A 17,140-nucleotide genomic window follows, 5' to 3' on the forward strand; every position below is an offset into this window, starting at 1 on the left:
CTGGAGAAAACATCTGTAAATCACGCATCTGATAAGGGGTTATTATCGAGCCCTCAAAATGAATTACTCCAGCACAGCAATGGAAGTCAGTACTAACCCAACTGAAAAATGGGCAAAGGACTTGAACAGACAATTCTCCAAGGATGGTCAAAGGACCAACACATGGAATGATGCTCAAGACCACTGATCATAAAACAAACGACAACGAAAACCACAATGAGGTACCGTCCTAAATTCATTAGGATCAACTCTATTAAAAACAACAACAGAGGACTACAAGTGCTAAAAGGATGCACAGTGCTTGGAACCTCTGTGTACACTGTTAGAAGGAATGTAAAATGGTAATGTCACTGTGGGAAACAGTAAGGAAGGTGTTTAAAAAAATGTAAATAAAACTGTCAAGCGACCCAGCAGTGCTACTTTAAGGTATATATGCAGAATTCAGAGTGTGATCCTGAAAAGGTATGTGCACACTCATGTTCACTGCAGCATACTTATTATAGACAAGACAGCAAGTACCCAAATGTTCCCCACAAGATGCCTGGGTATATAATATATACTCTATCTATCCATAGTTGGTTATAAAATATGTATTTATATATATTACCTTAGCCTTAGAAAGGAAAGAAGTTCATTACAAGTTACACAGGCATAATCTTGGAGGAGATTATGAGTAAAATAAGCCTGTCCAAAAAGGACAAATTTAGGCCTACAGCTGTGGCTGTTGTTACAGATTATTAACTGACCCTGCTTTGGGGAAGTTTTCCTTCAATTCCTGAATATTTACTCTTTCTATACTCAACAACAAAAAAATCAAATTTCTATTATTTCTTTCCCTGAAGAGAAACCTAAAATAAATTTTAAAACAATGTAACTACACTTCAAAATTCTCTATATGAAGGTCTTAACTATAATGTACTTACTTATAAATTTATCCTAGAACAAAAACAGCAATGCTCAACTGCAATAATACTTGAGACATGCTAAAGTAAAATGTTTATTATTTTGAAATTAAAATAAGACTTCTTCTAAGCTGTTTCAAGGAAATGTACTACTCACATCAAGGACTTTGTGTTTTTACATGCAAAACTCTTCAATGTGAGATCTCATCACTTCCTTCTCTCCCCATCCACCCTGTCCCTCCACCAGTTGCCCAACTACTTCCTTTTCTGAGTCAGGCACCAACATCCCTTTTTGGTACCTTCACCGAAATCTCCCTCAGGGAATGATACAACACATTTTTAACATGTCAGACTTAGTGTATTACACTTCTCCAAGGTATTTAATTTCTAAACAAGGGATAAAGATCCTATTTGGATAAAGAATGAAGAGAATTGTGGAATTTAATGAAGCTTAGAAGAGCTTCCTAGAATTTGTTAAGGGGTTGTTACCTTATCATTAAGGAAGTAATCTACTCAACACTGTAGCATCATGGAGATGCTGCTAAAATTAGAGCATTACAATTAAATGTCAACTTTATTACAACATAAATGTAGTATATTGTATTGTGATCTACAAAAATCATTTTTGTTATAAGACCACTTGAACAAACAGAGAAATCCTTCTTTTAAAACTGTCAAATAATTAAATTTTAGTTCTTTTTAACAGTGGAGAGGATTAGGAAAGAGGAGATGGAGGAAGGGGAGAAAAAAAGGAGGTGGAGATCAGTACATGTCACCCCTCGAGGGAGCTGGTGTCTGCATGGTCTCGGGAATAGAACCTCAGAGCCTGCCTTCTCAGGCATCACCTCTGAGGGGACTCCGAGCTTACAGAGCAGAGAGGGCTGCTTCCAAAACTGCTTGTTTCACAAAATGCTAGCGCTTAGAGGTATGGAACTTACCTGAATGTAATATATGCCCTTCTCCTGAGCATACATCATTAGAAAACAATAATCTAGATTTTGCTTTGTTCTCCATCTGAAACATTTAAAAAAAATTAATCAGAAAAAGAAACCAAATTATACAATTTAAAAGTTGAAGACAGATTAAAATGAAGTGAAATAAAATTAGATGTATAAACATCAACTGTCTACATAAAATACACATGACTGCATACATGATTATATATGTGTGATATACATGAATTTCTCTATATATTTATATTTGGGATTATGAATCAAAGACTCACACCTTTTTTCTAATGAAGACTTCATTCAAATATATGTAAGAATATGAAATCTCAAAAATGTCCTTCAAGAGGCCAGTGTTGTGGCAAAATGGAAACACTGCTACGTACAGTGCCAGCATCCCACCTGGGCAGTAGTTTGGGTCCCGGCCACTCCACTCCTGATAGAGCTACCCTGCTAAGGCACCTGGGCAAGCAACGGAGGATGGCTCAAGTGCTCAGACTCCTGTACCCATGTGGGAGACACATAGGAATCTCCTGGCTTTGGCCTGGCACAGTTGTTGTAACCATTGGGGGAGTGAGCCAGGGGATGGAATACAAATCAATCAATCTTTTTTCTGTCTCTCTGCCTTTTAAATAAATCCGTTTTTAAAAATGGCCAAAGGAAAAAGGGATACACTGTAATTAAGTCTGAGAAACACTATGCATGTATTTCCTATCTAGAAAAACATTAGCACATCCCAGGCACTGAAATATGCAGCAACGAAGGCCTGTGTTAAAAATAAAACTTTAGGGGCCCACCCTATGGTACAGCACTTTAAGCCACCACCTGTGACACTAGCATCCCATATCAGAATGCTCCATTTCTGATCCAGCCAATGATGCCCCAAGCACTTGGGCCTCTGTCACCACCACAGGAGACCAGAAGGAGTTCCAAGTTCCTGGTTTAAGATACAGTTTGCAGCCCTTTGGGGAGTGAATCTGTAGACAAAAGATCTCTGTCTCTTTCTGAGGTTCTGCCTTTCAAAGAAATATTCACTTTTTAAAAAAAGGGGGAAAAATACCCTTTAGACCACTATTTTTCCAAATATCATCAAATTGATGCTTCAAAATTGTATTTTTGGAGAACACTACCCTATTATCTAGAACAGAGAATCTAGGCATACATTTGTAACATTAGGTCTTTTCAGTGAATTCCTGGTTCCATCAGAAATACACTGACCAAACTGAACAGACATGCAGTCCTAACAGCCAGTTTAGCAAAAACACAATAAAACAGAAGCTTATGCTTTCATTCACACTAAGCAAACTTCTCCAGAATATCTCACACAAGTTGTCCTGAACTTAATTAAGCTCAGACAACTGAGTCTATGAAGAATATTTTGCCAAATTCAACACTAACATTTTTTTAAGATTTATTTTATTTACTTAAAACGCAGTTAGTCACAGAGAAACAGAAAGCTAGAAAGAGAGATCATTCATTCTGTTGGTTCACTTCCCAAATGGCCATAAAAGTCAGGAGAGGGTCAGGCTGAAGCCAGGAGCCAGGAGCTTCTTCAGGGTCTCCCACATAGATGCAGGGGCCCAAGCACTTGCACCATCTTCTGGATTTGAAGAGGGGCAGTCACGACCTGACATTGTGGGTGGTGGCTTAACCAGTTACACAACATGAGCACTCCCCCTTCCCCCCTCACCCCCCTTCCTCCACCAAAATGTTTCAAGCTTGATAAGAATTCCATTCATGAGATCTTACACTTACAAGGATGGAGGACTCTACCTGGCTCACCTGATTCTCTCTTTAGAGTCTCCAAATGTCTCCTTTAAATTTGTTAAATCAGGATAATAACTTTCAGGAGGCGATATGACTTCTAACAAGCCAGAACTGATTTCTTTGGAAAATCTGTAATGAGAAAGGTTAACTGAGTTAAGTTCTGTTGGTTTTTAATCTTAATGCTTTTACTGTTACTTAACAGAAAACACATCCACAATCACTTGGAGCAGGATATAATATTTTGGATACAAGGTGTTAAATTAAGTAGTTCTTCTATGGTTTTATTTGTCAGAAAATGCAAGCTTTCCAAAGGCTCAAGGTTTTTGCTTAATATTTTTGTAGCATAGAAAACCTAGCCCAACTGCAGACATTATAGTCTTAAGAAGTATTAGAACTTTCAAAAAATAAAGTCCAGAACATATGTAACTAAAGAAAACAAGTGTGTGTGCGCATGTGTGTATATTTATGCTAAAATCAAAGCTCCTTGATTTTCAGGTATCCTTTGTAGGTAATAGACTGTCAATCTAAGCCAGTATTTCTCAGCTTGTGATTCCTTCTCCAGATGTTTCTGTCATCACAGCTGTGGGCAGCACTTATATCTAGCGGGGCTTTGCTAAACATCCTACAACACACAGGGTAACTCCCACAACAAAGAATTATCTGGCCCGAAATGGCAACAGTCCTGAGGTTGAGAAACCCTTTCTAAAGGGATGGGTGGGTGTGTGTTTTAAGAATTTTACTAACTCAAATACGATTTCTTCCATATTTGCACGAGTCTCTACAATGTATGAATGGCTTTACAGAAATGTTCTAAGGCTTAGCTGCACTCTTTCTCTGGGCTTGCTTTCCTATGAATTTAGAAAGAAGTAAACTGACAATCGTGTTAGTCCCATAGACCTTTCCATGTCATCTATTGGAGAGACCAATAAAATGTTACTCTGTTCCTTTACTGAAGAAATCTATTCCAAAATGCTATGTCCAAATCTTGCCTCGTAATGTAGCACTTGAAGAAAATTTAAGCAAGTAGATCTTAAATTATGCATATTTTAAAATACTCAGTTATGAATTTTGATAACCAAATATGTTACATTATTTTAAATCTACAGTGCCTTCCAAATTTTTGCTTTCCCTTCATCTTCTTTTTTTTTTTTTAAATAGGAGGTAGGGCTCTTAGGGATGAAAACATACAGAATTCAATGAAGAAATCAGTTATCAAGGATAATTTCATATCATCATCAAAAGTACCAGGCAATATTACACGATAATAATATCCCAAATTTACTAAGCTATCATTTGATACCTGCTGTGTGCCTTACTCATAGTGAACTGGTACTCCAACTTTGCCAAACAGAGGAACTGATTTAGACAGTTTTAATTTGAGGTCTGTAATAATTTTAAAATGGCAACCTGACTGGATTGAGAAATATTCTGGATTTTAGCAAAGCATTATTTGAAGTATGTCTGCATTGAATTTCCAAACAAGATTAACGTGAGAGTCTGAGCGGACTAGGCGGAAAGACTTAGCCTGAAAGTGGGCAGGGATCCTGAATGTCTGGAGAGCCCAGAGAAAGCAAGCTGACTGTGGGAACTGGACACCCTTGACTTTGGCCTTAAGCCTGAGCGGCTGGCCTTTGGACTTCCACATTTACATCACTGGAATCTCAGTGGGCAGTCAGGCTTTGGCCTCACACTTGCACCCTAGACTGTCCTGGAGAAGCCCTTTGAGCTGAACTGAGCCATGCTACTCCAAACTGCTGATGATCTTTCAGGGACTTGTCAGCTGCCATAATCATAGGAGCCGATTACCCCCACAGAGCTCCCCTCATGCCCTAAATGCATATCCCTTGGCAGCTCTAACTAGTACAAAGCTTGAAGCTGAATGATGAATATCTTATCTGCCAGGAGAAAATTTGTTTCATACATTGGGTTGGACAAAGATTAAGTAATCTTGTGTTATGCTGTGTTCATTGGCTTCAAGATTAAGTACTATTATTTGACAATGACAAATGACAAACTTACTAACAAATGACAATCAAGTCTTTTTTTTATATAATGAAATACACCATCATTCCATGAGATGGTTGGATATCAACACCAACTTTACAACTCCATGAAAGTCCAGTGATGGGTGGTCTAATAATTATTAAAACTTGGAGCAATGAACTACAAAGGGGACATTTGCTTTTAGCAAAAAGCCATAAGATAACAGTAATTAAAATATTTTCATTGCAATAATTAAGACAGACTTACTCTTTCTCCAGTTTGGCTATAACACCATGTACATAATCAATATCTGTCTGGGAAAGAAAAAACATTGTACCTAAATTCATGTTTTTAAAATTTTGTTCAACTTTTAATATTGATCTTAAATCAATGATTAAAAATTTACATTAATTTTTCAAACAGCATATGTGATTTGCATTTCCATATTGTTATATTGTGTTGCACAGTTCATTGTGTACTTATTGATACTTACTGATACAGATCTAGATTTTACAATTTCGGTTGTCTATGTGCAATTCTGTAGAATAACTGAGCACAGTAATTATTTCCTCTAAAATAATCAAACTCGGTAGTAATGAGTAGTGGCACTGATTTATATAATATCAACAAAGGTTTTCCTACTTGGACTCATAAAAGCTAGATTCAGATGTGCCTGCTATTAGACTATCCAACTTGAAATAAGGCATTTCTCTGAACTTAACAGAATTTCCCATTCTATTAAACAAAATGAAGAAGGTGAATGGAAATGATATCTCAGGGACCATAAGATGAGTTGATAAAATTATAAAATAAGGGTTCTATTGTTATACTTCAGGCAGTAATAATTAATATACATTAATATACTCATACTGAGAATTCAAATCAAGAGGTTAGAAATGTTTATCAGGGGGCCAGAACCATGGCTCAGCAAGCTAATCCTCTGTCCTCAAGCACTGGTATCCCATATGCACATTGGCTCATGTTCTGGCTGTTCCACTTCCTGTCCAGCTCCATGTTTACATCCTGGGACAAAAGTGGAGGATAGTTCAACATTGTGGGACCCTGCACACACGTGGAAGACCTGGAGAAAAACTCCTGGCTCTGTATAGGCTCAGCTACAGCCACCTGGGAAGTAAGCCAATGGACAGAAGATCATTCCTTCTTTGTCTCCTTCTCTCTGTATCAATCTGCCTTTCAAATAAAAAAATACATCTTAAAATGTTTATCAGACCCGTATACTTTTAAACTATGAGAAAGTGAAAATCTCACATTTACTACTAATTAAAAATACAGTGACAACTTATATTTAATCAATTAAAATGCAACAAGACATAAATATGGTTTATGTTTAAAAAAGACTGCAAAACCGTACTGAGGAAAGCAAACACAAAGTTACAACTCAATCGTAGAAATTATAAAGCATCAAATTATTAGAAAGACACTTTATGACAGGTTTTCTGGAAAGATGTTTTACTATTAATTTGCTTATTTAAAGTAATATCAACTTTCATTGTTGAGTTTAAAAACTTAGGCAACAGGATTACATCCTGGAGTCAGGTGTCCCCTGTGGGTGACTCTTCCAGTCCCAGCTGTTTCATCTATGATCCAGTTCCCTGCTGGTGGCCTAGGAAAAGCAGAAGATGGCCAAGTGCTTATGCCCCTGCCACCCACACGCAAGCTTGGGACTTGACTTTGACTTTGACCTGGCCAATCCCAGGCCACTGCAGCCATCTGCGGCGTTAACCAAAAGATACAAGATTGATCTCTCTCTCCTCTCTCCCTCACTCCCTCCCTCAATCTGTGTGTGTGTGTGTGTTACACATGTGTCTCCTGCTGTCTCTATAACTCAAATAAATAAATCTCTAAAAACAAAGACCCTATCCTTCAATAGCATCAGCATCATGACACAGAGGTTTAAACAGCTTGCAATTCCCTGTTGGAGCATCATTTCAAGTCCTGTTGTCCTACTTCCAATCCAGCTTCCTGTTACTGCACCTGGGAAAGCAGGAGATTGCCCAAGTACTTGTGCCTCTGCCATGTTTGTGGAGACCACGATGGAGTTCCTGGCTCCTGGCTTCAGCCTGGCACATACCTGACTGTTGCAGGCATTTGAGGAGTGATCCAAAAGATAGAAAATCTCTTTCAAATTCCCTTTCCCAAATCTCTCTCTCTCTCTCTTTCTCTCTATATCACTCTCATAAATAAATCCTAAAATGAAAAATTATAAACTTCAGCTCTTAATAATTATTAAAATTAACTGGAATATTAATCAAAGCACTCTGTTTAGTGATCTCTTAACGAATTATCAGCCATATGTTTGACCAACAAATATCCACTCATCAGGCTATAATTTTAGTGCATACAACTGACTACGTTTCATACAAATTTTACTGTACTTAATAACTCAAAACTCAATTGGATAAGCATTTGATGTGCTGATGGTCTGCCAAAGAAACAAGAAAATAAAAATGAATGAGACCAGCTTCCTATGCCCAACATACAATCCAAGCAGGGCAGCCAGAAGAAGCTTCTGTGATCACAGATGTGTTCGTTATAACAACACATAATCAAGTTTACAAAACAATGTGATCCAAGCACAATACACATAATCTGTTTGCTGCCTCTGAGTAACATTTATGAGTAAGATTCAACTAAACAATGCAACTGATAGTGCTTTTATCAAAGAGAACCAAGCCTTGCTGGTAGGTAGGACCTGTGAGGACTATTCTCAGACTCCTCTGGAGAAAGTCAAACTTACACTAGGTCTATGAGCACATGACCTTCCAGGGGCAGATACTAAGATCCTGGGCTTGCTTTCAGAGAATTTGAGGTAGACTTTTTCCGCAGATATTTTAAAAGGCATGTGGAGACTATTCAAAGGTAATATCATTACCTGAATTCTGAACGTGTATCTGTGAACTTAGAACTGGGATATGAATATTCCACTAACAGGTGAACATTATGCTTGGGACAGGTGGAAAGGAAAGCAGGTACACAAAACAAAAAGAGGAAAGAGCTTTTTCCCTTTCTAGAATATCAAGTGCTTTTAATAGTTAAGTAAAAGGAAACACTGTTATTTTAAGATAAAGAGAAATTAGTGATGTGTGCTACAACATGAACCTTAACTACATCACACTAGGCACCAGCATTGTGGCACAAAGAGTAAAGCCACCACCTGTAATGTCAGCATCCATGTGGCTGCTGGTCCCATGAGTACCATCTCAGATCCAGTTCCTACTAATGGCCTGGGAAAAGCAGGAGAAGATGGCCTAAGTTTTTATGGCCCTGCCATTCATGTAAAAGACCTGGATGAATCTCCTGGCCCCAGCATGGCTCGACTACAGCCACTGCGGCCATTTGGGGATTGAACCAGAAGTTGCAAAACTGGTTTTTTTTTTAATCTGTTTTTCTTTCTGTAACTTATTAAAGTAAATAATAAAATCCTTTAAACACACAAATACACAAAAAAAAGCACACTAAATGAAACTAAATCACTAAATCAGTCACAAAGGACCAAGTCATATTATGTGACTATATTTTTATGTTATATCCCTAATAGAAAATCTATAGGGAAAGAAAGTGGATGCCTAGGACTCAAATTCTCCACCATGAGAAGTTCAACTAGTGTCACCACAGGTCAATATATCTTTTGAAGAACAATGGTCCACAAAATTGAAGATCAACAGAATAAAAATGGTCTCATTGCTGCTCCGCCACTCCTCCTTGTATTCCAAGCAGATACAGTGCCAGGCACACTATGTTCCTAAGGCCAACTTATACAAGAGAAAAGAACCAGATGCAGTTCACTAACATTGAGGTGTGTCCTGGAGAGCCCTGCCCAGTCTCACTTCATGAGGAACACTGGGAGTGGCAGCACAAATGTACCATCTGGGGCTAAATGAAAACAAAGAAAGGAGGCAGAGGCCTCAGTGATGAGCATGCGGGTTTTCGTGACACTCTGTTCTCGGGCCAGCTGTGACCCTTGATCGTAGACAACCACTGTCTGCATAATCCATCCACAAAGCTGAGTTGTTTGCCCACAGAAAAGTGGGCAGTTCAACCTAGCTTGAATTTCTAGAGGGCTATTCTCCAGGTCCTGCTTTCAAGTTCTCTCCAACAATCTCACCTAAACACAAAGATACTCACTTTCACTCATTTTATAGAATTAAAGGGGCCAGACTTGTTTGATCAGGACTAGGAGGAGCAGCAACTTCTTAACTCAGCCAAAAACCCACACTGTGGCTCTATCCTGCTCTGCCTGCTCAGGGCTCATCACCAGCTGGCCCTTCCAAAACCACAGGTTAAATAGTGAAGTTCTGTCCCTGCCAAAGAATGCTCACAAAGGCCTCAGGAAGGGGCTGGCTCCTCAAATGTGGAACAAGCAATACAAAACCACAAGGATCTCTAACAATTAGGCAATTAAAAAAAAAAAACTAACAGAGCTCTACTAACGGAATAAAGAAATGGAGCCGTGTGAAACAACTGCCAACAATTTAAAATATCCTCTTAAAGTAGTTCAGCTGTGGTGTAAAAAGTAAAGCCTCTGCTTGGAACGCCAGCATCCCATGTGAGTGCGAGCTGCTCCACTTCTGATTCGGTTCACTGCTACCGGCTTAGGAAAATAAAAGGAAGTGGGGAACTGGCCCAAGTTTTTGGGCCCCTACTCCCACATGGGAGTCCTGGCTGAAGCACCTGGCTTTTGCTTTGGCCTCACTCAGGCCTGGCCACTGCAGCCACCTGGGGAATAAACCAAGAAATGAAGGATCTCTTTCTCTGTCATTATCTGACCTTCAAATAAATGAATAAACTTTTTACCCCCCCCCCAAAAAAAGTAGCTCAGGGAGCCACAAGGATATACAAATATAAAATTAAATGAACTCTTGAAAATAGATAAAAATATAAGAAGTTGGACAAACAAACAGGAACAATAAAAATGAACCAAATAGAAATGCTAAGGAATTTGGATTGAACTTACAACTGTTGCTGGAGGACTACACCACTGTTATAATATGGGAGGAATGGTGGGGTGGGAAGGTGAGGAAGAGAGCAGGGAATCCCTACACCTACAACACTGTATCATGTAAAGCAATAAAATTTTTAAAAATGAATGAATTGAAAAATGCACTAGAAGGCTTAAAGCATAGACTCAGATAAATGAATAAACGAAAAGCATTTGACATTACCCAGTCAGAGAAACAAAAAGGAAAAAGAACTGAGGGGCTGACGTTGTGCCACAGTGGGTTAAGTTGGTGCCTGAGATGGTGGCATTCAGGTGCCAATTAGAGTAAGAGTTTCCCCACCTCCAGTTAAGTTCCCTACTAATGGCCTAGGAAAGCAGAAGATGGCCCAAGTGTCTGGGCTCCTGGACCTCACATGTGAGACCCAAGTGGAGGTCCCAGGTCCTGGCTTGAGCGTGGTTCAGCCCTAGTTGTGGCCATGTAAGGAGTAGTGTGAATCAGCACATGGAAAATCAGCCTCTGTCTCTCTCCTCATAAACCTGCCTTTCAAATAGTTCTGTTGTTGTTGTTATGCTTTTTAAATAAAAAATATCTGAAAACCATAGGAGATCACAAGAGACTGCAAAACTGGAGTTGCAGAAGGAGAAAAAGGGGTGGCAACATTTGACACCAGTGGCCCATAAAAGCACGGGTTCCAGTCCTGGCTGTTCCACTTCTGATTCAGTTCTCTCTAATGTGCCTGAGAAGGCAGTGGAGGAAGGCCCAAACCTGTGGGCCTATGCCACCCACAGAGCATACCCAGATGGAGTTTCTAGGTCCTGTTTTGTCCTGGCCCAGCACCAGCTATTGCTGCTAGCTGAGAGATGAACTCTGTCTGTCGGTCTCTGTTGTAATGCTGCCTTTCAAGTAAATACATTTTTTTTCAATTGCAAAAAAGAGATAAAGAAGGCATTTATATGACAAAGGGGTCAAGAGAATATAAGAATTGTAAATATATTTGTTCCTAATATCAGACATCTAAATGCACTAAACATACACAAAATCTAAAAGGAGTGACAGACTTCAAAACAAAAATCATGGTTACCAAGGACTTGCTGTTGTGGCTGATCATAATCTTCTCCTATGTGAGCACTGCAATCAATCAGCATGCAACTGCTTCTTCATTTCTTTACCAGCCTGTGAAGTTTGCCTTATGCATGTGTGGCCTGATACATCAAAAGACTCAAAGGGTGTGTGTGTGTGTGTGTGTGTGTGTGTGGTGTGTGTGTGTGTGTGTGTGTGTGTGTGTGTGTGTGTGTGTGTGTGTGTGTGTGTGTGTGTGTGTGTGTGTGTGTGTGTGTGTGTGTGTGTGTGTGTGTGTGTGTGTGTGTGTGTGTGTGTGTGTGTGTGAGATTGTACCTTCTCTAACTCTGAAACTTCCAGATGCTCTGTTTGAGATTCTCCCTTCTGTGAGGTGAGCTGGAGAGCACTGCCCAGCAGAAAGCTGTAGCAACCACAATGCTCACTGAATTTCTGCCTTACTCAGGAAATGACACGTATAGGTGCTATCCAATGTTTCAGAGTGGCTTTTGCATATATTTTCTCCTGTTTTTTAGCTGCTTGTATCAGGGAGATAAGCCCAGTTCTTGTGAACTCCATTATGCTTGGAAACATGACGTCTACATAATAAGGAACCAATGAGAACTCAGTGAAGACAATTTGTACAAGCGACAAATCAAAGCCTACAAGGATAAGCAAGTGCCAGAATGGGGCTGGCAGCTTGCAATAAACTTTGTTTGCCTAGGACTCAAAAAAGAAGATCCATCAAGTGATGGATCTTTATACTTTAAATGTGATGCAGACATACGCACACAAATACCAACACTAGCCTTGTTTATGAAACCCACGAGTTGTTGAAAGACAGCAAGAGTTAAGACAGAGGAATCTAAAAGGTTAGGCAAAAGAAAAAAAAAGACCACTTCATTTGCAATGCATCTGTCACCAGCCTTTCCTTCCACCAGACAGAATGCTGATGCTACAGCAATGGCTCTCAAATAGCTCAATCAAAATAAAAATGTCCATCATTTGACTACCTGTAACCACCTCTATGAAAATTATCTTAATTCAAATATCACCTGGATTACAAAAAAATTTCCTAAGCATTCTTTTGCTTTTGCCTTTCAGAAAGCAGCCAGTGAGATCCTTTCAAAAGTACTTCTGTTATTCTTGCCCAAAATGCACAGCACAAATGTCATCATGAGAAAACACTAGATCATTCCAAAGACATTCTACAAAATATCTGGCCAGTACTCAACAAAGTGGCCACATTCATGAAAGAAGAATCCCCTCTCCTTTCAAGGCGTGGTGAGCGTGTCTGGCAGTTTGTCAATGCTTCTGGATTCCATCAACTGTGCACTTGGCTGCTTGGCACATCTGACCACAGAAATCCAAACACAACTTGTCAAGCACACTAGACAACCTCACTTACACCATACACAGTCTGTGACAGCAAAGAAATCCGGGACAGAAACCTTGTCCTACCCCCTTGCAGGTTTAAGTATATATAACTGTTCCAGATCCCTCTGTATACATGTATATATAAATATAAAACAGAATGTATAATATATACATAGGACTCTAACTACTTTGCATTTTAATAGTTTCATGAAATAGAAAGGTTTAGCCAAGAGGAAACTTTGGCTTGAATGTGGGCTTGGGATTCTTTTTTTCCTCCTATGCTGGATAAATATGCCTTAACAATCAACATAATTTGGGAGCTGGGTTCTTGTTTTGAGTGCCAAGTGCATCTCTTTATGGCTAGTTAAATTTCTTTCCAAGCTCAGTTACGCCTTCAGACCCTTCACTGACCATCTGCCTTATTTATCTTACAGCTGCAAATGTGACTGAAAAGATGAAGGGAAGAGGCCAACAGACTCAAGGTACAAAACTTTTTAACTTGAAACTTTTTAACTTGAAATTACCTAGGTAAATGATGAGAAAACTATTCCCACTGTAGTTATTAAGATGGCCTGAGTGAACTGAATAGGGAGTTCACTCCAGTTCTTACTTTACAGGTGGCCATATCTCTAAACTTTTTAGAATCACTGGCAGCTTCAGTAGAGATCATGAAGCACATGGAAGGTCTGGCAGCAAAAATTAACAGCTGCTCCACTTTCGATCCAGTTCCCACTAATGGCCTCTGTAAAGTAGCAAAAGACTGTCCAAGTGTTTGGGCCCCTACCACCTATGTAAAAGATTCAGACAGATCCTGGCTCAGCCCTGGACATTATGGCCATCTGAGCAGTGAACCAAAGGGGGATAAAAAATGTCTCAACTGCTTTCTCTCCCTCTAACTCTGACTTTCAAACAAAATTACTGAATATTAGGGAAAAAAAGCAGAGAAAGAAAGGTTTTAAAACAAGTGAGGACAAAGAAATTCTGGAGAAAAAAAATCAAAAGTAAGTCCAGGGTACAAAAGCCTTATCAAGACTTTTCAAAGTCAGTTTAAAGTAGACATTGTACAGGTAATGTTCTCACACTCTCTAAGATGAAATATGATTACAGATGTTGGGTAACCAACCCCAAAAATGGACAGAAGAAATCAAGGGGAAACAACATTTGTAAATACAGCTTTTTAAGTAGTTTACTTTTAGAAGCATGATAATGTTCACATACTCAGCCCCACTGCCCCCACCCTTTGATAACTAAGAAGTAGGATGAACTAAAAATAGAAAACAATAATCAACTTAATTTTAACCACATCAACAGAGACAGAAAGGAAAAGAACTAACACAGAAACTGCAAAACAGTACTTTGGATACTGTAAGGCTAATGACAAAATAAACATAGATAAATATTATGCTCTAATTACTAGTACAAACTATTCTAGGGGATAGATGTGAGCAACTGAAACACTACCTAGGACTAAAAAAGTCAAACAGATACATTGTGAATCATGAAAGCCAGGTCTCTCATTGTTAGAAGAAGAAAGCTGAAACATTAAGGGCTGGGGAAAGACTGAATGATTCCTACAGCACTAGAATCAGAGGTATCACTTTAAACTAGTGACTTTTTTTTAAAAGATTTATTTTTTTATTTTCATTGGAAAGGCAGATATACAGAGAGGAGAGACAGAGAGGAAGATCTTCCGTCCGATGATTCACCCCCCAAGTGAGCACAAAGGCCAATGCTATGCTAGTCCGAAGCCAGGAGCCTCTTCTGGGTCTCCCACGCGGGTACAGGGTCCCAAAGCTTTGGGCCATCCTCGACTGCTCTCCCGGGCCACAGGCAGGGAGCTGGAAGGGAAGCGGGGCTGCCGGGATTAGAACCAGTGCCCTATGGGATCCCGGGCGTGCAAGGTGAGGACTTTAACCACTGCGCCACCGTGCTGGGCCCTAAAATAGTGACTTTTAATATATACAAAGAGATGGACACACTTACAGAGATGCATGCACATGTATTCATGCACTGAAAGTCAGGGACAGAAGCAATGATCCCTCAGGAGCAACAAGCATCTCTAGCAACCAGGTTTGGTTTCCAATGGCATCTTCAATTAAAGATACCAATTTCTTTGGGGAAACAGCTATTTCCAGGGTTGAGATAAACCTAGAACACTTCACACTCCCAAATGCAAGGAAAAATGATGGGGGCACACCAAAAGACTCTAACAGCTAATTATGGAACACTTTGAGCAATAAAAGAAAAGAAGAAAATTATCAGCAACAAATTAACAGTAACAGCAGTTACCAGCAACATAATTAAAATGGAGGGAAAGGATAGTTCTTCAAAGGAGTCCAATTCTTTGGCTTTGGAGACACTGGTAAACACAACAATAACTGTCACAGGGAAGAGTCACCAATTCCAATTTGTGCTAAATTAATTGGTAAAAACTTAATGATGAGAACCACCAGGGTATTTGTATGATCTCTGAGAATCTTCCAGCAAGTCGGCTCTTAAGTAACTTGGCAACGTACTAGCTATTCAAAAACACCTGGCCACACCACCGTCATCACATGATGGAAGCTAATAGAAAGCCTGGAACAACGATCACACCTGCTTCTCCCTAACCCTAGATCCTTCCCACCCTGACTATGTAAACATCATCTTTAAAAAAAAGAAAAGGTAACGAGAAAATCAGCATCACTTACATCATGTAAATTTTAATACAGAGTGCTGAGAAAAATTCCACATAACTTCTGTGGTATTCCAACTAAAAATCTACAACTTCAATTCTGAGTAAACAGCGGGCAGGTAACCACAAACTGAGACATTCTATAAAAAATCTAGTGTCAAGGTCACTAAATGCCATTAGCATTATTCAGAGAAACCCAAATAAAGTGTAAACGTGAACTGCTCACTTCCTGGTACTGATAATTATGGTTATAGAAGTTAATATCTGAAAACACAGGCTGAAGACTTTTGGGAACTCTGTACCATTTTAATCAACTTTTTGCAATTTAAAAATTATTTCAAAAAATTTTAAAAACTAGATGCAACAATTTTCAAGAAATAACCAATCAAGAAAACTAAAAACTTTATGAATTAGATGTTTGAAAAACTCCATTGATCAGCTCAGAGAGAAAATACACACTAAAAATACAGCCTAATAATAAAAATATTACAGATAAACACCTACAGCTAACATGGTGGTCAGAAGAAATTCATTTTTAAAAAATATTTGTTTTTATTGGAAAGTCAGATATTCAGAGAGGAGAGAGAGAAAGGAAGATCTTCCCTCTGATGATTCACTCACCAAGCGTCTGCAACTGCTGCAGCTGAGCCAATCTAAAGCCAGGAACCTCCTCCAGGTCTCCCACGCCAGCGCAGGATCCCAAGCCTTTTGGTCGGCCTCAACTGCTTTCCCAGGCCACAAGCAGGGAGCTGGATGGGAAGCAGGGCTGCTGGGATAAGAACCAGTGCCCACATGGGATCCCGGCATGTTCAAGGGGAGGACGTTAGCTGCTAGGCTACCGTGCTGGTCCCGAAATTCATATTCTTATATGATCAGGCTTATATCTCAGCCTGGCCAGACCTGGTTGTTGTAGCCATTTGGGAGTGAAACAGCAGATGGGAAGAGCTTCATTCTCTCTCTCCCTCTCCCCAAATCCATGCCCTTCAAATACATAAATCTAAAAACTAAAAATTTTAAATTATATAAGAAATACTACATATAAGGGCACACACACACACACAAAAAAAAAAACCATGAAGGACTTCAGCTGCTAGACTACTGTGCCGGGCCCTATAAATTTTTTTTGAAGTACCATTATACTACATTGAAAAATATTTAATAAACAGTTGGGAAATCTAGAAAAGTAGTAGTTTTGGAAAGCCAGATTAATTTAGCTATGGAGACTAAGAGCTGTCCACAAAACATTGAAATAACATTGTCAAGCAGACAACTAGAAATGGGTGTTCAAGGAAGCCCTTAAGATTCTAATCCAGGGCCGCACATGGTGGCTCTGGCGCAAAATCCTCACTTTGCACAGGCCAGCATTTCATATGGGCCAGTTTGTGTTACGGCTGTTCCACTTCCCATCTGGTTCCCTGCCTGTGGTCTGGGAAAGCAGTAGAGGACAGCCCAAAACCTTGGAACCATGTGGGA

The 17,140-nt window shown here is 39.4% G+C and overlaps 1 protein-coding gene across 3 annotated transcripts in view; it reads right to left on the reverse strand.

Moving 5' to 3' along the window:
• Nucleotides 1–17,140, reverse strand: part of MGAT4A (alpha-1,3-mannosyl-glycoprotein 4-beta-N-acetylglucosaminyltransferase A) — a 123,054-nt gene that overhangs the window by 34,502 nt on the left and 71,412 nt on the right. For all 3 annotated transcript variants that reach the window (XM_040993771.1, XM_040993772.1, XM_040993773.1), the window contains 3 exons: nucleotides 5,867–5,913; nucleotides 3,632–3,745; nucleotides 1,841–1,916 (listed from right to left, as the gene is read on the reverse strand). In XM_040993771.1, coding sequence (XP_040849705.1) covers nucleotides 1,841–1,916; nucleotides 3,632–3,745; nucleotides 5,867–5,913 — 237 coding nt within the window. The remainder of the gene's footprint in view (nucleotides 1–1,840; nucleotides 1,917–3,631; nucleotides 3,746–5,866; nucleotides 5,914–17,140) is intronic.

This window comes from Ochotona curzoniae, unplaced genomic scaffold, assembly GCF_017591425.1.
Source record: "Ochotona curzoniae isolate NIBS_2020 unplaced genomic scaffold, NIBS_Ocur_1.0 contig_883, whole genome shotgun sequence".
Lineage (NCBI taxonomy): Eukaryota > Metazoa > Chordata > Mammalia > Lagomorpha > Ochotonidae > Ochotona > Ochotona curzoniae.